This window comes from Garra rufa, chromosome 9, assembly GCF_049309525.1.
Source record: "Garra rufa chromosome 9, GarRuf1.0, whole genome shotgun sequence".
Classification (NCBI taxonomy): Eukaryota; Metazoa; Chordata; class Actinopteri; order Cypriniformes; family Cyprinidae; genus Garra; species Garra rufa.
In genome coordinates this window covers 27937377-27964909 of record NC_133369.1, presented here as the reverse complement: position 1 = coordinate 27964909, position 27533 = coordinate 27937377, and the positions used below count along the sequence as shown (strand labels likewise).

Here is a 27533-nt window from a genome sequence, read left to right as displayed (position 1 = left end):
CATAGTACTGGGTCAGTCAACCTACTGAAGGTTTTTCATTTTAAATAATAAAAATGCACACTAAAATCTGTTGTCTTTAACAATCATAAAGTCTTCAAAACCATCCAGTAAAGGTTTTTGGATGTGACAGAAGCAGCAAGAGCAGCCAACAGAATCTGTGGGAAGAAAACTGCTATCAGTAGGCTGTCCCAGTTCATGAAATTACTTATTCTTGTTTGAAACATCAGAAACAGCTTTACCTCGTGCCATGTTGTCTCTCCGACATTTAAGTCAAATGCATAGCGTGACCACAGCTGCAACAATGGCATAGTAGATCAATACCGCTTCTTTTGTAGTCAGTGAAGTACATGGAAGGTAAGACCATAAATATATCAAAGGTTTACAGTTGAAGTCAAAAGTTTACATCCTCCTTTCAGAATCTGTAAAATGTTAATTATTTTAACAAAATAAGAGGGATCATACAAAATGCATGCTATTGTTTATTTAGTACTGACCTGAATAAGATATTTAACATAAAAGACGTTTACATATAGTCCACAAGAAAAAATAATAGTTGAATTTATAAAAAATTAACCTGTTCAAAAGCTTCTTCATACCTGAATGATCCACAGCTGTTTTGTTTGTTTGTTTTGTTTATTGATAGTTGAGCCCCTTGCTTGTCCTGAACAGTTGATCTGCAAGCTGTTCTTCAGAAAAATCCTTCAGGTCCCACAAATTATTTGGTTTTACAGCATTTTTGGTGTATTTGAACCCTTCCCAACAATGACTGTATGACTTTGAGATCCATCTTTTCACACTGAAGACAACTGAGGGACTATTACAGAAGTTTCAAATGCTCACTGATGCTCCAGAAGGAAAACTATTGCCAGGGAGTGCCAAAACTTTTGAACAGAATTGAGATGTGTACATTTTTCTTATTTTGCCTAAATGTCTTATTTTTTCATTTGGTACTGCCCTCAAGAGGCTACAGAAGATAGTTACATGTTTCCCAGAAGACAAAATAAGTTAAATTTACCCTGATCTTAAAATTTGTAAACGTTTTCACCCCCTAGCTCTTAATGCTCTGAAAGGGGGATGTGAACATCTGACCTCAACTGTATGGGTGAAACTTCCGTGGTGGCGCTGGTGTGTCATTCGCTTTGAGTGTAGATCCAGTGAACGCTGGATCTTCATTTCATCATAAATATGCTCTACGTTATATTTATCATAAAAGATATACATAATTAAATGGCTTGTTGCATTTTGCTGCTGTCTGTGACCCTAGTACTATCACAACAGAATGGACCCGTGAACCATTTTGGGTCATGACCCACTAGTTAAAAACCACTGATGTTCCAACGTATTGTTCATGAATGTCAATTTTACCATTTACATTAAAAGCGTTTAAACAAACATGACTGAACAACTTAAAAATGCCTTTGTCTTAATGATATGTTCAGCATTGTTTCTCTCACAAAAGAGGTTTTGCCGTCACTAATTTTCTCTTTTTCTTTCAGAAACACTCTTTCTTGATAAACAATCACCACCCACAATCCTTTTCCTCTTTCATGTCTTTCTCTGAGAAGCAGACAGGAAAAAGCATGTAAAGACTCCATAGGCACTGAGAAACAGCAAACACACGGTTCCCACTCGCTCGCGTCACCAAAGGCAAACTACAAACAAGCAAACAACACACTCACTAACAAACCTTTAACGAGAGCTCGACAAAACCAAACACCTAATAGCGGGAGATAAATGTGTTGTTATTTCCCACAGAAATTAAAATGTCTGTCAGTACGCATTACGCCTCGGCTTTTGAGCGTATTTTAGTTTTCACAGCTCACAATCGGCGCTGATCCTCTTTGAGACAGAACAAAATCCTCCCACATTCCCCTGCTAAGCCCTCATAACTTCTTCTTTCAGTCTCAGCCAGACACAGAAGGTTATATGTTATATAAAATTTATTTGAGCCATTTTTTTTTATTCAGTAAACTCCAGAAAGAACATCCTGCTAAATCCCCTCAGATATAATATACACTTGCATAGGATATAAAATAGTACAAAGGAACATAAAAACATTTAAGCCTAATGTAAAACACAAAAATAAACTTACAACACTAAAGCCATAAACAATACAACAAAGTTGATACGTTTTCAATCATAACCACAAAACCCAGACTTGGAAAATAAAGTACCAAATAATAAAAGTTGACGCCTGTCAAAGATCAAACCAGTTTAGAATATTCAAAAGAACATTAACAGCCAATGATGTTTTAAGATTTGCATGGTACCATCTTTTATGGTTTACAAAGACGCAAATTTAAATCAAAGCACATTTGTTGATCATTCCTCCCCTTATATCCTATCTGTCACCACATCTCAATGAATAAAGCCTTGAGATTTTGTGCGACTTTGGTGTTCTCTGAGGGAGAGGAATGAATAGTTACTGTTTGTAAGTTACTGTTTATTTAAATGATTGTTTTTATGAGCTCATTGTAAAGAATAATGATCTGACAGTGACAGTGTTAGGAAAGAAAAGACCTTTTTGTTCCCACTACAAAACAAGAACTGTGAACAGAGGCATCAAAGAATTCCCTTTTTCTGAATTCTCAGAGGCATATATTCTTAAAGGGTTAGTTCACCCAAAAATAAATTATGTCATTATTTACTCACCCTCATGTTGTTCCAAATCTGTAAGACTTTTGTTTACTCCGGAACACAAGATATTTTTGATGGCCCAGAAACGTGGTACGAACATGGACTATTTTAACGATGCACTTCAGTTACAGTGCTCTCTGTGGAGGGCCAGAAAGCTCTTGGATTTCATCAAAAATATCTTAGTTTTTGCTCTAAAGACGAACGAACATCTAATGGGTTTAGAACAACATGAGGGTGAGTAATTAATGACAGAACTGTCATTTTTGGATGAACTATCCTAACATTCAGTCAAATTAATTTTCTGTTTGTTTATGTTCTCTTCCACACAAAGGAAGGTTTTACATATTGAAAATTTATTTTAGGCTGTCACTTGAGTTGGATGCTGATTAAATAGCTGCCAAACTGCCATATGGACACCGTTAAGAATGATGGTATAATAAAGTAGCCTAGGATTAATGAACAATCTGTAAACACTACATTCATTATTTAAGTAATAGAATGTGACATTTTCCTAAAGGCCACTCAGAACCGTACGTAACCAAGGTAAAAAGAAAAAAAAAAATACATATACAGTAGTGGCCAAAATTATTAGAACACTAGTATTTTCGCCATCTAAAAATGGTTTTAAGTCAGTTATTTCTGTTTTGTGGTAGTGTGTCAGTAGGTAATATTGGTTTACATTTCCAAATATTAATTTTGCCATTAATTGTGATAATCCAGTCAAATTTTTGTTTGCACAAGGAGTCAGTGCTCCACACAGAGATCTGACCTCATTATCATCCAGTCTGTCATGAAGAAACAGAACAAACTGTGACAGACTAAATCCAAAAGAACTGTGGCAATGTCTCCAAAATACTTCCAGAAACCTTCCTGCAAAGCTACCTGAAAAACTTTAAATGCAAGGATGGACACACCAAATGTTGATTTAATTTGGTTAATAGAAGTTAACTGCTAAAGAAAATCAATTTATGACAGCATTTTTACCCAAGTGCCTAAAACTTTTAACAGTTCTGTAGCTTTGCAGGTAGGTTTCTTAAAGCATCTTAGAGACGGCACCACAGTTCTTCTGGATTTGGTCTGTCACAGTTTGTTGTTTCTTCATGTCATTCCAAACAGATTGAATGATGATGAGATCAGATCTCTGTGTGGAGCACTGGCTGTTGTCAGACTCCTTGTGCAAACAGAAATCTTACTGGATTACTACAATTAATAGCAAAATCAATGTTTGGAAATGTAAACCAATATTTCATACTGATACACTACAGCAAAAGATAGAAATAACTGACTAGTGAAAATACTAGTGTTCTAATACTTCTGCCCACCGCTGTACCTGCATAACAGTAACACATAATTTTAATTGAAAGGGCTGAAATAAGAAACAGGTTTGAGGTCTTGGTTAAGGGTGTGTTGTGTTGGCAGATTTGAACAAATATTGATTAAGAAATACAAACTAAGAGCATCCTTATCCATACAAGGTTAACCAAAAAGACAAACCGTCTCACTCAGAGACCCGAAAAAGTGTACTGTCATTATTTACTCATACTTCTGTTATTCCAAACCAGTATGACTGACTTTTGTTCCAGGAAACACAAACAAAGACATTCTAAGGAGATTCTTTTCCATCCAATTACAAAAAGGGTACAGGAACTTTCTTGAAATAAAAGTATCATAAAACAGATCTTTAAAGATGTTTGTTTTTAAGCTACATGATAGCCTGATAATCTTCCCCTCCAGTGAGCTCAAAAACTGGATCAGTCATATCTGAGCATGAGTTATTCAGCTGATTTAAGAAATTCATTAAAAACATTACTCAAAAAAAACAAACTGTTCAGGAAACAGATGCCAAGAAGGGCTGAGATCAAGATTTCAGTTAATAATACACTGTCTGTTCATCACACAAATCTTAACTTGTGGTTGGAACATGGTCTATGATATGATGACTACTACAATATGACGTCTGTTTTAAACACTGAAAGCTACTGTGTCAATTCTTTGTAATTCCACGGGGAAAAACAAGCAGAAGATTTATTTAAACTTCATTTGTGAGCAAAAAACATGTCATACAGGTTTGGAATAATAGAAGTATGAGTAAATGAGTTTGAGAAAACAATTAAAGGGACTGGTTTTCCAAAAATAAAAATTCTGTCATCATTTACTCACCCTCATGTCATTCCAAACCTGGATGACTTTCTTTCTTCTGTGGAACCAAAAAGAAGATATTCTGAAGAACGTTTGCACCCAAACACCTTTGACTTACTATTGACTACTTCTATGTTTTCCACAAAAAAAAAAATTAAGTCACACATATCTGGAACAACATGATGATGAGCAAATAATGACAGGATTTTCATTTTTGGGTGAACTATCCCTTTAACTACAGCCAAAGATAAAGTAAAAATTGTCTGTCTTCACGGAATTTAAAGTGGCAGCTTCACTAGAGGTTCAGAAAGTCTGATGTGAAGGAAGCCAGAATCTCTTCGGGCTAGGGCAAAGGAAAGTAGAGAAGGCAATTAATTAGACTCAATCACATTCAATCGAAATCCTCTCTCAGATTTGGATCAGTTTATAGGAGGGCTTGTTTGGAATGACAGCTCCGAACCACCAGAAGAGGACGAAGCGGATGAGGCTAGTAAAGATACCAGGGGTGTTGGGCACCTGAAAGACAACCAACAAACAAATAAATACAATGCCTTGCAAAAGTATTTCATTTTTTACACATTTTGTTTTGTTGCAGTATTATGTTAAACTGCTTTAAATTAGTTTTTCCCCACATCAATTTACACTCCATACACCATAATAATGACAAAGCAAAAAGCAGATTTGCAAATTTTACAAATGTATTAAAAATAAAACACTGAAATAAGTACATTGCATAAGTATTCATACCCTTAACTCAGTACATAGTTGAAGCACCTTTACAGCCTCAAGTCTTTTTGGGTATGATGTGACAAGCTTTGCACATCTGCATTTGGCAATTATCTGCCATTCTTTGCCTCACCTTTTCACCTCTCAAGCTCTGTCAGCTTGGATGGGGGCTGGCAGACATTTTCTAGAGTCCTAGTGGTCCAATCGTCTTCCATTATGGATAATGGAGGCTACATGTTTCTGTAAACCTTCAATGCAGCAGATTTTTTTCTGAACTCTTCCCTAGATCATTGCATTAACGCAAGTCTGTCACTGAGCTCTACAGGCAGTTATCTTGACCTCAGGACTTGGTTTTTGCTCTTATATGCATTTTTAGCTGTTAGACCTTTTCTGAGGTGTGTGCCTTTCTAAATCATACTCATTCAAATGAATTTGCCACAGTTTAACTCCACTCCAAGTGTAGTAACATCTAGAAGCAATATGAATGCTCCTGAGCTAAATTTCGAGTGTCCCAGAAAAGGGTATGAATACTTATGCAATGGGATCTTTTCAGTTTTTTATTTTTAATAAATTTGCACAAATGTTAAAAACCAATTTTTTTGCTTTGCCATTATGGAGTAGGGAGTGTAGATTGATGTGGGCAAAAGTTATTTAAAGTAGTTTAACATAAGGCAGCAACATAACAAAATGTGAAAAAAAAATGAAGGGGTATGAATAATTTCGCAAGGCACTGTACATAAATAAATACTTCATGCTTCAAGGTCTCAGGTCAGCCTCTTCATCACCTTACCATGATATAATAGTCATTCAGTTGAAGGCCATACAGCGTCCATGACGTGGATGTGAAAAATGTAGCGATGGTCAGGGAAAAAGACAAGCGCTCCACAGACCTACTTCGCATGATATCCAGCTGGTGGAAATGAAGAACACAAAAGTTTTTTTGAGAGGAGAATAATGCTTTTGCTACCATTTGTTATCAAAAAAGTATAGAGGAGATCAGTGGTTCAACCACTATGACAAAGCTTCCTAAAATTACAGTTGAACCACTAATGTCACATGGACTATTTGATCAATGTCCTTACTACCTTTCTGTGCCTTGACTGTGTTTGTTCCCTTGCTGTCTATGGAGGGTTAGAAAGCTCTTGGATTTTATCAAAAATACCTTAACTTGTGTTCCGAAGATGAACGAAGGTCTTACAGGTTTGGAATGAAATGAGGGTGAGTAAATAATGACAGAATTTAAATTTTTGGATGTACTATCCCTTTAAGTATCCCTTTAAGGATCAGCAAAGCTAAAGCATGTGTACTCACCACTGCGTCACTGCTCCAACCACAACATGTTATTTACACTCACGCTTAGTTTCTCCCATAACAAGCCGATATTGACACTTGCAGACAGTGATGGAGGGAAAAACAGGAAGCAACAAAAGGAGGTACGAGAATGACAGGAAATACACCACCGGGCACAGAAAAAGATAGACAGAGCTGGACTGATAAATATGGAAGAGGGAGAGATTCAAAACAGGAAGATGGACACTATGAGAGGGCACAGAAAAGAAGGATGGATGGAGTGGTAAACAAAAGATGGAATGCTGGAATGTCACTTCAAGACATTACGCCATTAATTTTTACTAAAGGAATGATAAGAAGTGGAACATGTACATTTATTTCAGAGTTGATGTATGCTTTATGTGATATGTCACACTGCTGTTCAAAAGTTTGGGAATTTTCAGCATCATTACTCCAGTCTTCAGTGTCACATGATCCTTTAGAAATCATTCTAATATGCTGATTTATAATCAGTGTTGAAACAGTTGTGATGCTTTTTATTTCTTTTTTGGTCTGTGATATCTTTTTTACGATTCTTTGATAAATAAAACGCTAAAAAGAACAGTATTTATTCAAAATAGAAATCTTTTGTAACAACGTACACTACTGTTCAAAGTTTGGGGTCAGTAATTTCTTGGAAAGAAATTAATACTTTTATTCAGCAAGGATGTGTTAAACTGATAGAAACTGATAGTCACGACCTAAAAGGTTTCTATTACAGAGTACATGCTATTCTTTTTACCTTTACTTTTTTAAGAATCCTTAAAAAAAGTATTACAGCTTCCAAAAAAATATATGATAATAAATCAGCCTATTAGAAAAAATTCTGAAGGGATCATGACACTGATGACTGGAGTAATGATGCTGAAAATTCAGCTTTGCATCACAGAAATAAATTACATTTTAAAGTATATAGAAGACTCGTATTTTAAATTCCAATAATATTTCATAATATTACCTTTTTCTGTATTTTTGATCAAATAAATGGAACTTTGATGAGCATTTGAGAGACTTTCAAGAACATAAAAAAATCTTACTGATCCCAAACTTTTAAATGGCAGAGTATGTGATTTTTTTTGTATGCGATCGTTTTTTTAATTGGTTAATATGTTGATGCATGACATTACTTGTTTAATTTTATTATGTGGTGTAATTCCTGTCATATTAATGTTTTCCCTCCACTTTTATTTATTCATTTTTTTATCAGACTGATTCATACTCAGTCTTATTATTTTGTCATATTTAATGTTATTATTTTATTATTATATGGTTTTATTTTGTATTATGTTTAATGCTCAGAACTTTGTTTAGCATATATATTTAAATATGTTCTATAATGAAGTGCATTTCCTACAATTTTATCATTTTATCATCTTGTTTTATTGTATATTTTCATATTTTATTTATTTGATGTGCAGCACTTGAGAAGCACTTGTGATGACTCTTGACCTATAATTTCTTTAACGTAGTTAATATGTAAATACAGGTGCTGGTCATATAATTAAAATATCTTCAAAAAGTTGATTTATTTCACTAATTCCATTCAAGAAGTGAAACTTGTATAATGTATACATTCACTCCACACAGACTGATTTATTTCAAGTGTTTATTTCTTTTAATTTTCATGATTATAACTGACAACAAATGAAAACCCCAATTCAGTATCTCAGAAAATTAGAATATTGTGAAAAGGTTCAGTACTGAAGACACCTGGTGCCACACTCTAATCAGCTAATTAACTCAAGACACCTGCAAAGACCTTTAAATGGTCTCTCAGTCTAGTTCTGTAGGCTACACAATCATGGGGAAGACTGCTGATTTGACAGTTGTCCAAAAGACGACCACTGACACCTTGCACAAGGAGGGCAAGACACAAAAGGTCATTGCAAAAGAGGCTGGCTGTTCACAGAGCTCTGTGTCCAAGCACATTAATAGAGAAGCGAAGGGAAGGAAAAGATGTGGTAGAAAAAAAAGTGTACAAGCAATAGGGATAACCGCACCCTGGAGAGAATTGTGAAACAAAACCCATTCAAAAATGTGGGGGAGATTCACAAAGAGTGGACTGCAGCTGGAGTCAGTGCTTCAAGAACCACTACGCACAGACGTATGCAAGACATGGGTTTCAGCTGTCGCATTCCTTGTGTCAAGCCACTCTTGAACAACAGACAGCGTCTGAAGCTTCTCGTCTGGGCTAAAGACCAAAAGGAGTGGTCCAAAGTTATGTTCTCTGATGAAAGTAAATTTTGCATTTCCTTTGGAAATCAGGGTCCCAGAGTCTGGTGGAAGAGAGGAGAGGCACAGAATCCACGTTGCTTGAGGTCCAGTGTAAAGTTTCCACAGTCAGTGATGGTTTGGGGTGCCATGTCATCTGCTGGTGTTGGTCCACTGTGTTTTCTGAGGTCCAAGGTCACCGCAGCTGTATACCAGGACGTTTTAGAGCACTTCATGCTTCCTGCTGCTGACCAACTTTATGGAGATGTAGATTTCATTTTACAACAGGACTTGGCACCTGCACACAGTGCAAAAACTACCAGTACCTGGTTTAAGGACCATGGTATCCCTGTTCTTAATTGGCCAGCAAACTCGCCTGACCTTAACACCATAGAAAATCTATGGGGTATTGTAAAGAGGAAGATATGCCAGACCCAACAATGCAGAAGAGCTAAAGGAGCCCCAACTAAGTATTGAGTGCTGTACATGCTCATACTTTTCAGTTGGCCAAGATTTCTAAAAATCCTTTCTTTGTATTGGTCTTAAGTAACATTCTAATTTTCTGAGATACTGAATTGGGGTTTTCATTAGCTGTCAGTTATAATCAACAAAATTAAAATAAATAAACACTTGAAATACATCAGTCTGTGTGGAATGAATGTATACTTTATACAAGTTTCACTTCTTGAATGGAATTAGTGAAATAAATCAACTTTTTGAAGATATTCTAATTATTTGACCAGCAATTAAAAATGCATAACGCCTTTATTTTCTAACTCAGTGCAAGTGAGATAAGTAAACTGTTACATACATTTACTCTCTGAATGTCATTGAGAGTCCTCATAAAATGCTACAAGGTGGATGCAAGCTTGTTGTGCGTTCACAATATGTGTTTTTCTCATGTTCATGTGATTCTCAGTAAATATGTGCAGGTAATTGCTGACTGTGTATTTAAACAGGATTAATGCCTAGTTAAATGTATATAGGTGTGTACTCACAAGATCAGCAAGCGGAGAGAGGTACATACTGATGGTGAACACACTGCAGGCGAGGCCCAGCTGAGAGAGTTGAGCTTCTCCAGGAGGAATCACCACAGAAAAATACACCCAGCCTACACACAACACAATCACCATCAACAGCGTCTGCGAGAACACTCGCCTCTGAAACACACACAATACAGCAAAGTTAAGTATGAGCAAGCAGTTTGACACAGAATGGAAATGGGAGGGTATGCTTTAGCAATATTTCACCATTTATTTTGCACATTTGGACTATTTTCTGATTACTATTACAACTAGGGATGCACCGATACCAATCGGTCGATAAAGCTTAGGCGTTTTGTCAGTAAAGCCGGTTCTGTAATCAGCGGTAAATGCCATCAGGTGCGTGATTTCACGTTAAGCCGTATATACTACACACAGCTGTTGTTTACCGACGAGCTGCGCATAGCAATGTTCATTATCAGTGTGAATGTGCGCAGCTCGTCTGTAAACAACGGCTGTGTGTAGTATATACGGCTCAACGTGAAATCACGCACCTGATGGTATTTACCGCTGATTACAGAACCGGCTTTACTGACAAAACGCGCAAGTTATCGACCGATAAGGATCGGTGCATCCCTAATTACAACTAATTATTTCAGAACTTTTTATTTATGTATACGGTGGGGTTCAAATGTAGGAGCTCACATGAAAAAAAACCTGGGATCAAATTTTACTTAAACCTGAATCTAAACTATAAAGAAATATGTTATTTTAAAATGAAACATTTTTTCAATTCAACTTTTCACTCAACTTGTTAATATATCCGATAATAGTACATGTAAAATATTGTATTAATTTTTTTAATACATTCATTTGAGCATTCTAAAAACATAACTTACGATTAAAATTTACATAAACATTTAAATTAAACTTTTCACAAAAACTACTATTCTGATAACATATGTAATTAAAATGACTTAACTAACTTTAAAATAAAAATGTTCACTCAAACTGTTCTGCTGATAATGTAACTTGTCATTAAAAATCTTTCATTTATAAAAATGTATTATCCTGATAATATAACTTAATACATTTAACAGACTTTTTTACTTAATAAAAAAAAATCACATACTTTGTCCTTAAAATATTACATTAAAATGTAAAACAGAAGGTATTGGTCTCAGACTTTGAACCCCACTGAATAATTAAAGGGACAGTTCACCTAAAAATAAAAATTCTGTCATTAATTACTCACCCTCATGTTGTTCCAAACCTGTAAGACCTTTGTTTATCTTTGGAACACAAATTAAGATTTTAGATGAACTCCAAGGGCTCTATGACCCTGATTGTTGAATAAAGTCATTATTTTGTTTTCTCTGTGCACAAAAAGTATTGTCACATGAACAATGTATTGATATCTTTACTACCTTTCTGAGCCTTGAACGTGTCAGTTGCGTTGCTGTTTTTATTTCATCAAAAATATCTTCATTTGTGTTTAGAAGGTGAATATAGTTTGGCTTACAGGTTTGGAACATCATGAGGGTGAGTAATTAATGACAGAATTTTCATTTTTGGATGAACTATACCTTTAATAAGATTCATTAATCTATGGACAGCACTAAACGACAAACCTTGTCTTTGGTATAATGACAGTAGGTGATGATATATAAAGTCTGTAAAAAGGCCCCAATGATGTTTACAGATATGACTGTTCCATCTCCCTTTAATAATCCATAGTACAGCCAACCTAGATTACTAAAACACAAACAGAGAAACACAATCATTCAGACTAACTGAAATCTATGCACAATGCACATATGAAGTTGCGTTTACATATACAGTAGGCTATTACCAAATGTAAGCTACAGGTGTCAGATATCAAGTACATACTTCAAGCATGTGGTGAGGAAGGGCAGAAACTGGACGTTATCTGCACTCTGTGTGGCTTTCATTTTCTTCAAGTCTGTGCTGAAAAGGCAAAGATGACATGCAATTAGAGGAGTATTCTTTTGGAAGATAAGTTACGCATATGCAAATCATATGATTTATTGCACTGCCTCCGAATGTTACATACACATAAAGAATATAGCTGTTAAAATGTACTATGGATTGCTAAAGTTATTGTTAACACTCTAAAATCTTAATAAAATCTTCTTGATGACAGCGTTGGCTAGTTGTAAGAGTAAGTATATTATTGTGGAGGAAACTTTTATTACAATGGTATATTGCTGTATGGAGTCTGTTTATTAAGTTTGAATGAAGGCACACACTTAAACCACTACAGTTGATAAATGATAGTTTAACAGAGAACTTTTTTATTTAAAGCATGGATAATAAATTCATTTACATAAACAGTAAACTTAAAAGAAGGCGCAAGATGTCACCAGATGCTAACTATTAAAATCGGTAAGTGTGTACACAGTTTAGCTCAGCAAACGTTACATTATAACTGATATGATTGGTCATAAATATAAAGTAGAACATATGTAGGTAACTTACAATCCCGTCGTGAACATCCCGACGGTGAATATGATGCACGCACATGATAGCACCTGCAGAAAATCCATAGACTAAAAAAGCGAAAAATGAGCTGTGCTTCTGTGCAGGCACCTGTGCTATCAAGCGAATATAATTATATTTACAAAACCTACGAATCCTGCACTCAACGCAACGCTGACGTCCACCTTCTCAATTTCCGTGTTTGTAATCAGTGTGGATCTATTCCTTCACTCTGATTGGTTATCGACGAGCGCTGCTCTTTGACGTCATTTTGTAGTCCGGCTGTGTTGTGAAAAAAAGAGAGACATTGTTTACGATGATTGACATGGATGTTCGTTTGTATACTAAGATTTTTCATTAAAAGTCCGAGCTTTAGGAGAAGAGCTGTGGCCCAAAACACGAAATAAATGAGTTTAAAGACTCGAGACTTGAGAATTGTTATGAAAATGTATCAGGAAGAGTGTTTTACCCACACTGAATATTTGCACGTTGTAGCTCGTTTAGTGAGACTGTGGTTGATATTAAAACCAAAAGATTTCAACAGTGACAAAGTGTCTTAAATTTGAGAAAACAAAGGGAAAAATCATACATGTACAAGATGAACAATTTTGCAAAACTGAAAATATTATGTTGAGGGTACAGAAAATGGTAGCTATGACATTACCGAAGGTAAAGGAGTCAGTTATTTTATTCTAAGAATGTGACACATTTACCCCAGAATTTGCTCAGAAATTATGTATACAGTATATACAGTTAAGGTAAAAAGTTTACATTCACCTTGCAGAATCTGCAAAATGTGAACTATTTTACCAAAATAACAGGGTTCGTACAACCTGAATAAGATATTTCACATAACATACGTTTACATATGTTCCACAAGAGAAAATAATAGTTGAATTTATAAAAATGATCCCATTTAAAAGTTTACATGCTTGATTCTTAATACTGTGTTGTTACCTGAATAATACACAGCTGTGGTTTTTGTTTAGTGATAGTTGTTCAAGAGCTTTTTGTTTATCCTGAACAGATACTGAACAGAACTGTCCACTGAGAAAAATCATTTAGGTCAGACCAAATTCTATGGTTTTTCAGAATTTTGTGTATTTGAACCCTTTCCAACAATGACTGTATGATTTTGAGACCCATCTTTTCACACTGAGAGAGTTTCAAAAGCTCACTGATACTCCAGAAGCAAAAAAGATGCATTAAAAGCCAGGGGTGAAAACTTTTGAACAGAATGAAGATGTGTAGGCTACATTTTTCCAAACATCATTTTTTTGTTTTTCATTTAGTACTGCCCCTTAGAAGCTACACAAGATACTACTTACATGTTTCCCAGAAGACAAAATAAGTTAAATTTACCCTGATCTTTTTCAGTTTTCACCCCCACCGCTTTTATGCACTGTGTTTTCTTCTGAAGCATCAGTGAGCGTTCAAACCTTCTGTAATAGCTGCATTTGAGTCCCTCAGTTGTCCTTAATGTGAAAAGATGGATCTCAAAGTCATACATTCATTGTTGGAAAGGGTTCAAATACACAAACTGCTGATAAACCAAAGAATTTGTGGGACCTGAAGGATTTTTACAAAGAATAGCAGGCAGTTTAACTGTATAGCACACTAAAAATCATCATAAAAAAAAAAACAGCTGTGGATCATTCAGGTAACAACACAGAATTAAGAATCAAGCATATATAAACTTTTGATCGGAGTCGTTTTTATTAATTCAACTAGAATTTTCTCTTGTGGACTATGTGAAATGTCTTATTCAGGTCTGTCGTAAATAAAAAAAACAACATGCATTTTGTATAATCCTTCTTATTTTGGTAAATTAATGAACATTTTACAGATTCTGCAAGGTGTATGTAAACTTTTGACCTAAACTGTATTTATAGCTATATAAAAAGCTTTCTAAAAATCCAGGTGCCAAAAATAGGCATAGGCCATATAGTGAGTCCACGTGAACATAGTTAGATTCCGATAGATTGCAAACATTACACATACTTCCAAACAAAATGATGTATTTTCCATTGACATATGTGGTTAAATCCAAAAGACGTATCTTGTGTTGAATGTTCTCAAATGTGAAAGAAAAAGCAGAGGCCAAGGAAAATGCGCAAGTTACATCCTGGCACCCAAGTGCTACTTTACTATCCCCCCTTGCTCTTTCTCTCTTTTTTCATTCATCTCACCCCTATTTGGATGTTTGGTTAAAAGCTGTGAAGTCCTGGCCAGGAAAAAGAGATGAAAAGGGAATGAAAGAGGACAGGAAGAAAGTTTGAAAGTGAGAATTAACAGTGTTTTGACAGAGTTAAACTTTACTCTGAGGCCTCAACAAAAAATGTGTCTGTGTTGTCCTAAAACCTTTTTTGCTTAGAATGAAATACACTTTTTTTTAATTAAATCCACACATTTTCATAATTAACAAATGTCTTTATTTTATATAACTCTCAATATGTACATTTTTACATAACTATTTACAAGTTTATAAACCAATACAGTACAAAACACGACTTTTTACAAAAGAAATTGTTCTTTTAACTTATTTGAGAGAATTTAGTAAACCGTTTGAATTGTTTGTGCATGTTGTGCTCCCTGTCAGAAGCCCAGCTTCTTTTTCTATCACTCGCAAACAAAAACAGCACAACCAAACATTCCTATTCAAAATCAAATGTTTTATGAAAAACAGAAAAAACTCTGATCTGATCTATACATTAGTGCCAGAACATTTTGTAGGGTGTGTTCACATTACATCACAGAAACCAACTGAAACTACAGCAACACGAGATCCAAAACACAGGAAACACCAATGCTTGATAACTCTTCTAGATTTACAAACACTGTTATATGCACAAACATCAATTCTTTATAAGGTGCAAGATCAGGGTTGGTTTTTACGATAAATCCTGTGATCTTTGGCTCAAATCGGTGAAGCGAAGGTCTCTATTAAACACAATATGTAGCCTATTGTTCACTCTTGTGATCACAATTCTTGTTACAAGACAAGCTTTCCGGTCTTCTGGGTTTATTCAGGATCACACTGGTAAATAAATTGTGATGGTTTTTCAGGAAGAATGAACACATACAATCTACAAAAGTAAAATAAAAAGAGCTGATGGGGGAAAGAATCATATAACGGTAAATACTCTTCAAAAAAAAAAGAGAAAAGTTTCTTCAAAAAACCGCTTTCTCTGGTCACAAACACAAATACAAACACATCACTCAGCAACTTGCACGCCAGCACCAAAACTTCAGTTTGTATAAAAAATTCTTCGTATAAAAATCTCTTTTCAAAGCCGATAACCAGCATCGGCGTTAAAGTCTGTTGTGTCCTAACAGACCAGCGTCCATAAAGTCTTCTTATATTAGGCTCAGTGGAGAAGCAAGAAGAGGAATATAGAGATCAACGTGACGAAACTTGAGACGGGAGCAATGCGAACTCCCGAACTGCCCACGCTCCTCTGCACAACTGGGATCATGGCAATAGGGTCATCTGAAAGGAGACGAGAAAGATGATGAGTACATTTCACCACTATGTAACTTGCGTATATTACTCTAACACCAAAGTGAGGAAAAGAGTGATGGATGAAAAGTGCTCACCTGCTGGAAGCCTGTTTGATGGGTTATGGACTCCACCAGCAGCCATCTTTCCTTCTAATTCCTCATCTTTGTCCATGGTCTTCTTCTTGTTCTTGTTCTTGGAACCTGGAAAATTCAATGATATAGTTAGACTCTTAGTAAGGCTTCATTGTCTATGTAATCCATTAACAGGGTTTGTACAGATACTGTAAAATTAAATTCCGGGACTTTCAAGGATTTTCAAGCACTGCTTTTTTATTTTCAAAGACTTTAGAGATCTCACTTATTGAACGTCTTCTATTTCAAATTTAAAACAAAAAAAGAGAAATAGAAAAAATGGCAAAAATAAAGCACATGCAAAGTATTACTACTAAAGTATTACAAAGTGATACGAGGTTTACTATAGTAAAACCATGGTTAATTTGTATTTGTGTATTCTTTTTCTTTTTTCTTTGATTTGTTTTATAACTGTACTGCCTTAATGGTTAGATGTTTTCTACTGCATAAAAAAAACAAAAAAGATTTGCGAAATCGCTCAGAATTCCTGATCTGAAACAAACGATTCGCGAAACCACAAGGAAGTCACGATTTAAATCAAATGATTCACAATCCATGCTCTGAAGTTCCGATCTAAATAAATCATTCGCAAACCATCATTTTAGAAACCTGTTTCGATCTAAATTAAATGATTCTCCAAACACACTCTGAAGTTCCAATCATGAACATGGTAAAATCATGAACCATCATTTCGGATCAGGACTTTGAATCATTAGATTTAGATTGGAATGGGTTTGTGAATCACTTTGCAAATTAAATGATTCACAAACCCATTCCAATCTAAATTAAATGATTCACGAGACACGTTCTGAAGTTCCGATCTAAATAGGGATTCGCGAACCATCATTTCAGATCAGGACTCGGAGCATGGATTGCGAATCATTTGACTTAGATTGGAACTTTACGCATAGCAAATAATTTGATTTCGATCAGGACTTCAAACTGTTTATCGCGAATCATTTGATTTGAATCATTCAATTCGCAAAATGGTTCACAAACCCATTATGATCTTAATTAAATGATTCATGATACTCAGAAGTCCCGATCTGAATCAAATGATTCACAATGTGCAAAGTTAGTTATCTAAATCCAATCTAAATTGCGATACGTGAAACATTTCGTGAGGCAATGGTTTAAATGATTTGGAGTTTCGAAAATCTCTGTTTCACCCATCACTACATGCTTTTTAAAATTGTTACAAGCGATGTTGAAATTCAAAAATGAATGGCTCTTTTAATTTGATCTGTTTTTGCAAGTGAATCGCTTGAAATAAATGATCGAAGTCACAAGTTTGAATCAGTCGGAGTGGGTCCAGCGGAAGCGACTCAATTGATTTGGTTCATCTGTTCCTTTTTTGCGTCTTTAGCCATGTTTACACGACAACAAGTACTACTACTTGCTTAGCTCAATTGTTTTCTTATATTAACTGAAATAAGCAAAACAGATATGATGTCTTTTGAACTGTGTGAATTTTGCATGAAACTGTATGTGCTTATTGACAAAATTAAACACTTATTTTGAGTTTTACAGGCCTTAAATTTCAAAAAGTCAAATTCAAGCACCTTGTAGGAACCCTAGAGATAAGTCAAGCTGGAAATGCAAAAAACTGATCTGACTTACCATGAGGTCCAACAACATCCACTTTCAGTCTCAAACACTCCTGCCCATGATGGTGAAGAGGCTTGGCTGTGGAAAACAAAGTAAAAAGTAAAAATTTAGAACTCAAATCCGAAGCACTATAAATAATCTAAAGACCAAAAGATCTACGCTAAGTTACAGATGTGGATACTCACAAATATAGTAATAACTCTCTCCCTGGCGGAACTCTTTCCCCAGAGTGAAGGGAGTAAAACGTTGGAACTTCTCGGAGAACTTCTCTGGAGCGTGAGGAGCGAACGGCCTGGAGCACTCCCAGCGCAGCTGGTCGAAGGACTGCGGCTTGCAGTTCTCATAGTCCTCCAGCTCCACCATGTAGAGCACGTACCGCTCTGCCTCCTGGGATGGGATCTCGCCACGTGCGTAGTGAGGGCAGATGATGTCTAGGTAGTCATTAATGCGGACCTCCACGGCGTAATCATCCCATAGGAAACTGGAAGCGGAAGAAGAGAGAGAACATCCATGAATGGCTGTCAATATTCACAGAGGTTGTTGAACAGAACACAGACACACCTTAGGATTAAAACAGCTCAAAAAAAGAACTTGACACGCACAAACAAACAGAAACAAAAGTTCTGGTGACGCTGAAACCGCCTCAGGCAAGCGGAATCAGTACAAACCCGAAGCGAGAGCTGCACCCTGATGCACGTGTGTGGGTGACTAGTGTTCACCCTTCACCTGGTGCTTTTATTTGCGGAAAACACCCTGTGAAATCCCTCTTTTCTTTTTCTTTCTTTCCTGCTCTGTACTTTGGTGTCACACTAGGTGAAGGAGTATAGATAGGAAACTGTGCAACTGTGTTTTTCTGAATGTCCTTCATAAAAAGGCAGGTTTCCTTCTCATACATTTCATTGACTTGATTTCCTTCTGTTTTATGGTTTTCTGTTTACTTTTTACAGTCAAACCAAAAAATATTCAGACACTAAATATAATTTTTTATATATATTTTTACTAGTGTGTTGCATAGTTCATTTATGTAAGTAAGGATTGCCAAATAAAGTAAACCGTGATATATTATACTCCAAATTCTTTATACAGTGGACTATCACAGTTTAACTCAAGTTTCATATTTTATTACCATTTCTTAACTATAACAAATAAACTGTAATAATTTGTGAAATTTTGAAGGTGTCTGAATAAATTTTGGTTTGACTGTATATATATATATATATATATATATATATATATATATATATATATATATATATATATATATATATATATATATACACCTCCTTTTTTTGGAGGTGAAAAATCTTGAAACCCCTTGACTTCATGTGATCCATCACAACCTTTCCCTTGTTCTCCTGGCAACAGAGAAGGAGCCGCTTAGACTGACTGGCTCTTTGAATCGACTCGTTTTTACAGCCTCCTCTCTGTCTGCCTCTTCTTTTATTGTCGTCTCATTTGCTTTTCTCATTTTCGTCTGATCTAAGCTTCCCTGCTGCTGTTGCCAGATGTACAAATGACAAATCCACAGGCCTCTCGGTATGTTGTTCTTTCGGTGTCTTCGCTTTCATGTTGTCAGTGATTTATCATAGTGAAATTTGTATAAAAACTGTGCCTCAAACTGACTTCACAACATTTCTGAATAAATCCCAATGTTTGTCTTAATACCGCCACCCCCACAGTGACCACAAGACGCCATTGTTCAGACCCCATAAGTCATCTGATTGGCTGATTAGCTTGGTGAGCGTTACAACGCTACACGCCATCACTATCCACAAAATCTTCAAACCCAATCACATTACCATAACATTTACTCACACGGCCCTCATGTGAACCACCGTCAAAACACAAGGCGGCCTCTTTCCCCCCAGCGTGCCCTTTGCTCGATCACTTTCTCCCTTTTGGCACATGTATTTGTTGTTGTTGCCATCGAGAGCCGTGGTTAAATGACGGACAGACACACAGGCTCCTGGCGGGCCCCCCGTTGTCCACTCCAACCCCCTTCATCTCTCTCTTTCCCACTGTGTCTCTGCGGTAAGCATTAGCCGACCTGTCTAAACAGCCTCGTGGCCTATTCAGACGGGGGGTAAACATACACATCACTGCGCTCATTAGTGGCGGGTAATGCGGAGATTAGAGTCGGTCTCGCACGGCTTCTAATCAGCGCCGTGTTCAAAAGACAGGGGGTACGCCTTGCTAAGCCCGCTGACTTTTCTGTGTGTGGGAAAGCTGTGTTTTTTTATGTGTATTCAATATGCCAATCAACAAATCACAGCTGATGAGACCATGTATAGGTTGATGGGATGCTAAATGTGCTGCGATTCACCTCAGAAAGCAGTGTGAATGGTTTCAGTTTTGCTCTGTTTTTCTTAAGAACTAGACTGTGTGGTGGATTGCTCTGTCTCACTTCCTCTGATGTTCTTTGAAGCAGTTGATCTGGAGCTGTTTGAAACCTAATGACAACGTGTTTGCAAGACCAAGACAACAACACAAATTGGGTATCATTAACTCCTTCCCCCCTCAGTCTCACACACACACACCGGCCTCAGGGTCAGGCCTAGTCTAGCGCCTAGACCCTAGACCCAGTGTCTCCTCAAAATATTGGATGAGGGGAAAAAAAAACAAAAAGTAGTACAAAAATAAAGGTTAAGTTACAGTGGAAGTCTGCGTCTCTCTCGCCTCCCCTGAGCCCATTGAGTTTTAACAGATTTCCTAAAGTGTGTGGCAAGTTTAGTGGGGGGTAATTGAGAATGAATGGGGGAAATAATGTGAGAGGAGGCAATGCCTCCATCACGATATGATTAGATGTGTCTGGTTATGTTTGGCTGTGATTGTGATGCGATAAATCCCGCATGTTGTGTTCTTGCGCATTCTGCGTCCGCGAATCTGTCTGAATGAGCAATATAATGACGTTAATGGGAAGACTAATTTAAAAAAAGTAAGTAAACAACTCACACATTTAGATATAACCACTTTGTTATGTCAAAATAAGATATAAAATGGCATGACAACATGATCTGTGGGGGTATTTAGGGAGTAATCAGCTTGGTGAAATTTAAAATAAAAAAACATGTCTGTGACTAATATTTAGCAAGCTTTGATGACTGATAAGCTGAAAAGTTTTAAAATAGTTATGCTATTAAAAAGAATAGCTGAACATAAGTTCACAAATAAAATATGTGACCCTGGACCACAAAACCAGTCATAAGGGTCAACTTTTCAAAAGTGAGATTTATACATCATCCGAAAGCTGAATAAACAAGCTGTTTATTAGGAAAGGACAATACTTGATTGAGATACAACTATTTGACAATCTGTAATCTGGGGGTACAAAAAAAAAAAAATCTAAATATTGAGAAAATCACCTTAGAAGTCCAAATAAAACTCTTAGCAATGCATATTACTAATCAAAAGTGAAGTCTTGATATATTTACGGTAGGAAATGTTCAAAATATCTTTATGGAACATGATCTTTACTTAACATCCTAATGATTTTTGGAAAAATGTATAATTTTGAACTATTTTTGCTAATGCTACAAATATACCCGTGCTATTTAAGACTTACTTTGGAATAAATGTATTCTTTTTATCCTTATTATTAATTGTCTATTCACCAATAAAGATTTATCACCTTATCTGCACATTTAGCCTCATACTAAGGGGTCTGGTGGGCCCTCACACTACGATTCCCATGCGCGTCTAATCTCTCTGGGCTGATCCAAGGCCAGCCGCTGATATCTCAAACAATCACAGAGAAGCTCTGTTGTGTTTTTCCTCTCAGTGATCGGTCACTTCAAACGCCGCTGTGCCAACTTGTTCCCGTGTGACAGTTCAGTTTGCTCAGTGACGGGCCGAGCGTGAGAGTGATGCCATTGTAGGAGAGGCACGGATGTAAACATCACACATCCAAGAGGAGTGTCTGTACCTGCAGCCCCTGGGGGCCACATCAACCATCTGTTTATCACAAGACACAGAGTAGCTGGTTTAAACCTTTGCGTGTGGGCTTAAAGACTTAAAGTTGGAGTAATTTGTTTACGCTGACTGCTTAGGTTGGTCACGTGAGCACAACATTGCCGCCCATATGAGGCAACCAACTCTGTGTAAAAACAAAACAAAACAAAAAATGATGCTGAAAATTCAGCTTTGCATCACAGGAATAAATTACACTTTAACATGTATGAATTGCAATGATATTTTACTGTTGTACTGTATTTTTAATCAAATAACGCAGCCTTGCTGAGCACAAGGGACTTATAAATACATACAAAGTAGCCTAACAAGCTGTCAGATATGTGTTTGCCTCATTTCCCCTTAATATTTTTGCCTGCTCTCCCCCCTTTCACTCTCTACCAAATGTTTTAAACTGTCAGGCGGGTCAGTAATGTCAAAGTTCAGGGTCAGATTTTTCAGACACACCCTGACTGAGTCAGCAGCGTCCACACACACACACACACACACACACACACACACACACACACTAAGAGACGGTCAGCGCTGTGCGCTCCAGAACAGATGTACTCGCTGCCAACTGCATTACACTCGCTGTCAGCAGTTGACACAAACACACACACACACACACACACACACACACACACACACACACACACACACACACAGAGTTGAGGGTTTGGTTACTGAAAACCTTTAAGACCCGCTGCTTGTCATGACAAGTATTATGATCCTATTTTAGCAGCTTGTTCTCACACTATCAAGTAATAAAACCTGTCTGTTCAAGCGTATGCACGAAGCTTCTACGCTATTTGTGTCTGTCTGGCTTTCTTTCTCCATTACAAGTATAATATACAGCGACGTCTCAGTCTTACGCCTCCGTACCATTAAAGTCTGACAGGTTCAAGGTGTTAAGTCACCACTAAGTCCTTCTAACCTCACCGCTCTCTCACTTTCTTCTCGAACGCTATGTTCTAGTATTGTCCTTCTTGACTATTACATCCTGGTAATTACCCTAGCTGTAGCGGAACGGGTCGGAATGCCATCCAGCTAATCCGCTCTTCCAAACCAGGGATTATCACACTGAGCACACGGATCACACCGCTGCTATTCACCGGCACCAGACCTATCCAATATGGGCCGTTTGCAGGGGTTAAAGTGGGGGGTTGGGGGCAGGGTTAGATGTTTCAAGTCAAGTTAGATTGGGGGGAGATTCTACACAAGTTATAAATCGACAGGGATAGCAGAGAATAAATGATTGTTTCACATTTTACCTCACTTTTCTTCAGAGGCTGTGTGATTATACATATAGGAGAGCTTTTTTGTGAGATGTTGTGAATTTCATCTCATCCATCACTGTCCTTTTGCTCCGCCTTGATCTGTATATATCTCAAATTTATCTTTATGTCTTCCATCCCCCGCTTCCTCCATCTTCTCCACCCTCTTTCTTTCTCCCCTCTGTTTAAAATCACATTATAAACCTGGGCCTCTTCATTCAGGCTAATTTTTTAGAGAAACACTTCTTTCTTTCTTTCTTTCTTTCTGACCTCTAACCCATCACCCATCCCCCGGTCCTATCCCACTCCCAGTCCTTCCCTCACAAATGCCTGATTTCCCCCTCCTCCCTCACTCTTTCACTTTTAAATGGATGCTAATTGCCTGCTGATATGCTAGCTTGTTGTTTGGTAGCATACTGTGAGCTTTATTCAAAGTCAGTGACTTTAGTCACTAAAAAACTGAAAAAACCACAGGCACTGAATGAAATGAAAATGATCCCCAGGTACTGTAGATGGCAACAGTGAGCCGCTGAATACACTGAATGCAAACACTCCACTTGAGGTAATTAAGTAACACCAGGCAACAAGCTTCTGGTTCTTTTGTTTACTTTTGTGAGCTCTCACAGGTCACACACTTTACTACACCGAGAGTTACACAATCTAGCACGCTACAGACAGAAAAACAGGAAAACTTCAACTCAACAGGCCAGCGGGAATCAAAACAGTAATCAGGGACTGGACGAGATAGACAAAGGGAGTTGTGTGGGAAAAAAAGCGCACGGAAAGATGGAGCAGGGAGGGTGTAAAGACATATAAAGAGAAATAGTGAGGAAGTCTGGGCTGGAGATAAGGAGGAACAGAGGAAGAGCTCAGAGTAATGGGATTTAAGGTTTAAAATTAGTGAAAAGAAAGTTAAAAGACATTAAAAACTACACTGGAACAGCGGATTACTTCCTGTTGGGTATCATTACTTGACCAGTTGAAACCTTAAAATGGAACCCTAATCTATTTCATAATCAATAAAACTCCTAGATGGGAAAACATTGTATAATGCTTTGTGGAATTATGGATTATATTTTCCATACACATCCATTTCTGTGTAAAGCGGGATTATGCAGCACTGGAGTCTATAAATATACACTGTGATTTCTGTGTGAATGGGTCATTCAGCCAGATTACACACATCTACGTATAATCTGTTCGCTTCACAGATTGTAGACCTTCCTACGTAGCCATGTTTGCGTGTTTATGAGCCCTAGACAAAGTCAGGAGGGGTGAAAAAAAGATGGATTTACAGCCCGTCTGTGGAATCTGTCTGGTTATGTATGCTAAGCTGTCTGCAACTCAGCAATATAAAGCTCAGATACATGTAAAAGATCAAACAAAGTGAGTTTGCCAAGGAAGGGATGGACTGCGAGGAAACAGGGTGGACAATGAGTGGACAGCTGAAAGGTCAAGTATAGCAACATGTTTGCTGGAAGGAATCCCAGTCTACTAAATATACCCGAATCGCACATTCCCCCCGTTAGACGAGGGAGCAAAGCGCACATGTATATGACAACACGTAACGCATTATTCAAGGCAAAAACAATGATTCAGTGATGCTAACATGACAGGACTGTAAACTTCCCCTTCAGCACACACTCAGCGTGCAAGCGTAGGCATGTGACGAGCTCAAAAACAGACTGTCGAAAACAACGTCCATATGTCAATCCGGACCTGAAAATCCAGTCTCCTCAAGGCGAACACTCACGCACATACTCGTCTAACCAGAGAGTCAGCTCGCCAAGGGCCACGCGTAGGAGATTAAATCATTACCGTTCACTCACACCCACATGGTTAAAAACAGTCAAGCGTGTGTTTTTGTTTGTTTGCGTGCGAATGCTTCTACGCCACATGCAAAATCAGGCAACACACCAATTAATATTTAACACCTTTCTGCTATTGATTAGTCAAGCCTGGCTAATCCACTTACACACTCGCTGATTGAGTTTCACGGGCTGATTGAACAATCACCGGCTTTGATGGAAGTCGTTAAAGAAAAGTAAAAGAAGAAACCTGAAAATCCCATTAATGCAAACTGTTTCTTTTTTCTTAGAATGCAAGATTAATGACAGAGGTTTATCTTGGAAAAAAGACGCAGATCCCACCACACCTGCCAGATTAAGACCAGCTCAAAATGGGATTATATTTACAATTCTTGATGTGTGGGCATTTTTTAAGATAATTGTCAAGGCCTTTGTGTGTGTGCAAAAATGAGAGCTTTAAAAGAAGAGATCCAGTCAGATTTCTAATGCTGAGATTTTCTGAGGGCTTAGTGTTTTGTTATTACAAATTTTCTTGTTGTGGTTACGCAACCATTTCCGTGGATGTGGACCGTGTCGGGATTAGAGAACGGACCAAGCACCAGACTGCTGCCGTATAATCCCCTCCACCTCTTTTTCTCCAACTCCTTTTTTTTTTAACCCAAACCCAAGCAGCTCCTATTACTCCATCACTTTCTCTTCTGCCTCATTGTTTTCACAGGAGCTTCTAAAAAGGTCTCTATTACATGATTTCTTGAAGCTATCCTTCCTTCAGGCACAGCTGTGAGCTGATAGCGAGACAGGCTCTTCTGAGACCGTGTCTGGTTAAGGCTGGTACACTCAAGTTGCGCAACAGCGACATTGATAAATTACTCACTGAAAGCAGACTGAATCACAACACACGGTGTGAATCACCTGTGACATCACGAAAGCTTCCATTGGGGTCATGACTTTCTGCATGGATTCGGTTATCACCAACTTTTACGACTACAATTTCATCATTGCGTACGTGTAAATCCAGGTGGAACAAGTCTATGGCTATGGGAAGGGATAAAAAGATATCAACTCATGGTCAACGACTCTATTTTACAGTAACAAGCTACTGATATTCACACAAACCCATTTTCTTGTTCTTGAGTTTCCTGCTAAAAGCGTAATAAATCGCTCTGATTGCTGTCATTCGTATTGATCCCTTTAAAGTGCCTGGTGACCTTTCCTTTCTCACTTCGAGGTGAGATTGCAATCACAATCATTTGATGAAATGCCTTTCAAAGAGCTTCAGGGTTTATACAACTCCCTGATGTAAACTGTAATGGTAACAACTTAATATCACACTAAGAGTAACAAGAGACTTCCCATAAAACCTCAAGCTACTACTAGTCATAGATATTTTTGTCTAGTGTGCTCATGTCTGTGTATGTATTGCAGTCTGTATGTTAGTGTAAAAGTTTGGCTATTATTTTCAAGTTAATAAGGTATTTATGAATATATATGGGCTTATTAATTCCCATTTTGATGTACATCTACAGATATCAACAGGTTTGTCTGAGGGAACTAAGGTATGATAAATATCATATCTTGCTAGCAAAGCCTGTCAAGCCTCCATCATAAATATAGTAAAACTAACATGTGTGTGTATATTTAGGCTGATCTGTCTGTCCATCTGTCTGGTTTCTTTCCATGTTCTTCTCAGTCCAGCTGCCGTCTCTTATACAGTAATTATCATGTCATTCACTAGACTAGCATTTTAAAGGTTAGGACTAGAGACAGAGATAAGCAAACCAATGAAATGTGTGATAACCAGACCGAGAGCGTAAACAACATGAACCATCATAACTTGCAAGTGGGGGTCAATGACTGGGTATGTGTTAGAGATATGTGTTTCCTTATACCCTTACTCCTTCCCCACCGAATTAATCTGAAAAGGAGCAAATAACTAGAAACTGCAACAAAACATCGAATGAACCAGATAAAAAACGCAGCTAAAGAGGGTTAATGCTGTGCATATAATACTAAATGTATATACTAGGCTAATATACGTTACTGCGCTGGACAACTCGTATACTTCGCAGAGATTTCGGATATCACTGAAGAATACTAACACGAGTTACAATATATAAATGAATAAATACAGCGAAAAGGTTATATATTAAAGGAGTATGTAGTAAAAGTCTTACTTTGCGTTCGTGCTGTTCCAGTAAACACTGTGTCGCTCCGCAGACGCGTACCAGGCGCTGACGCTCACCGCAACGCACAGCAGCCACAGAAAATCCATTGAGTCCGGGATATAATGCTCTTCAAAGAAATTAATACGAGTGCAATGTTTTGTTTTGCACGTTGAAGACGCAGATATGAATGTGCACTACTGCAGTGCGAGAATCGCTGAAACACTACGTGATACAGTTCACTTGAATAACAGGTTTATGTGAGTCTCTATCTGAAACTGTCGCGGTAAAAAGCCTGGAGAAGTGTGCGCTCAGTCCGCTTTATCAATCAGCTACATAGGCCACGCCCCAAAGAACAAGCAGCCAATGAAAAGAGGAAAGCTTTATTTTTGACACGCCTCTACACACAGGCTTACAGTGATTGAAGTGAACAGACTATGACAAATAAATCAGTGTTGTTTTGATTTATTAACATACTGTGGTTTTTATTAATACTGTCAAATTTCATTTTAGTTACATTTTATTCGTTTTTTTTGCACATTTGTCTTTTTATTAGTTTACTGGGTGACTCGTTTT

At 37.3% G+C, this 27533-nt stretch overlaps 2 protein-coding genes across 2 annotated transcripts; both read right to left on the bottom strand.

Moving 5' to 3' along the window:
• Positions 1-1954: 1954 nt before the first annotated feature.
• slc50a1 (solute carrier family 50 member 1) lies at positions 1955-12711 on the bottom strand. Its single transcript, XM_073846866.1, has 6 exons — positions 12525-12711; positions 11916-11993; positions 11657-11780; positions 10041-10202; positions 6293-6412; positions 1955-5292 (listed from the first exon to the last, which is right to left on the bottom strand). The coding sequence occupies exons 1-6, from the start codon at positions 12590-12592 to the stop codon at positions 5185-5187; spliced, it is 660 nt and encodes a 219-aa protein (XP_073702967.1). The 5' UTR covers positions 12593-12711; the 3' UTR covers positions 1955-5184.
• A 2222-nt stretch (positions 12712-14933) lies between these two features.
• efna1b (ephrin-A1b) lies at positions 14934-27236 on the bottom strand. The gene is made up of 5 exons (XM_073847199.1): positions 26970-27236; positions 17951-18246; positions 17778-17843; positions 16122-16226; positions 14934-16014 (listed from the first exon to the last, which is right to left on the bottom strand). The coding sequence occupies exons 1-5, from the start codon at positions 27065-27067 to the stop codon at positions 15893-15895; spliced, it is 687 nt and encodes a 228-aa protein (XP_073703300.1). The 5' UTR covers positions 27068-27236; the 3' UTR covers positions 14934-15892.
• Positions 27237-27533: the final 297 nt, after the last annotated feature.

Excerpts from the sequence above, each read along its gene's own strand:
- slc50a1 (XM_073846866.1), bottom strand. The coding sequence starts at position 12,592 with ATGGATTTTCTGCAGGTGCTATCATGTGCGTGCATCATATTCACCGTC. Across the intron at positions 6,413-10,040 it reads TCTCTCCGCTTGCTGATCTT|CTGGATATCATGCGAAGTAG; the intron begins GTGAGTACACAC and ends CATTTCCACCAG. Across the intron at positions 5,293-6,292 it reads TGAATGACTATTATATCATG|GTGCCCAACACCCCTGGTAT; the intron begins GTAAGGTGATGA and ends GTTGTCTTTCAG.
- efna1b (XM_073847199.1), bottom strand. The coding sequence starts at position 27,067 with ATGGATTTTCTGTGGCTGCTGTGCGTTGCGGTGAGCGTCAGCGCCTGG. Across the intron at positions 17,844-17,950 it reads AGAGAGTTATTACTATATTT|CCAAGCCTCTTCACCATCAT; the intron begins GTGAGTATCCAC and ends TGTTTTCCACAG. Across the intron at positions 16,227-17,777 it reads GGATGTTGTTGGACCTCATG|GTTCCAAGAACAAGAACAAG; the intron begins GTAAGTCAGATC and ends TGAATTTTCCAG.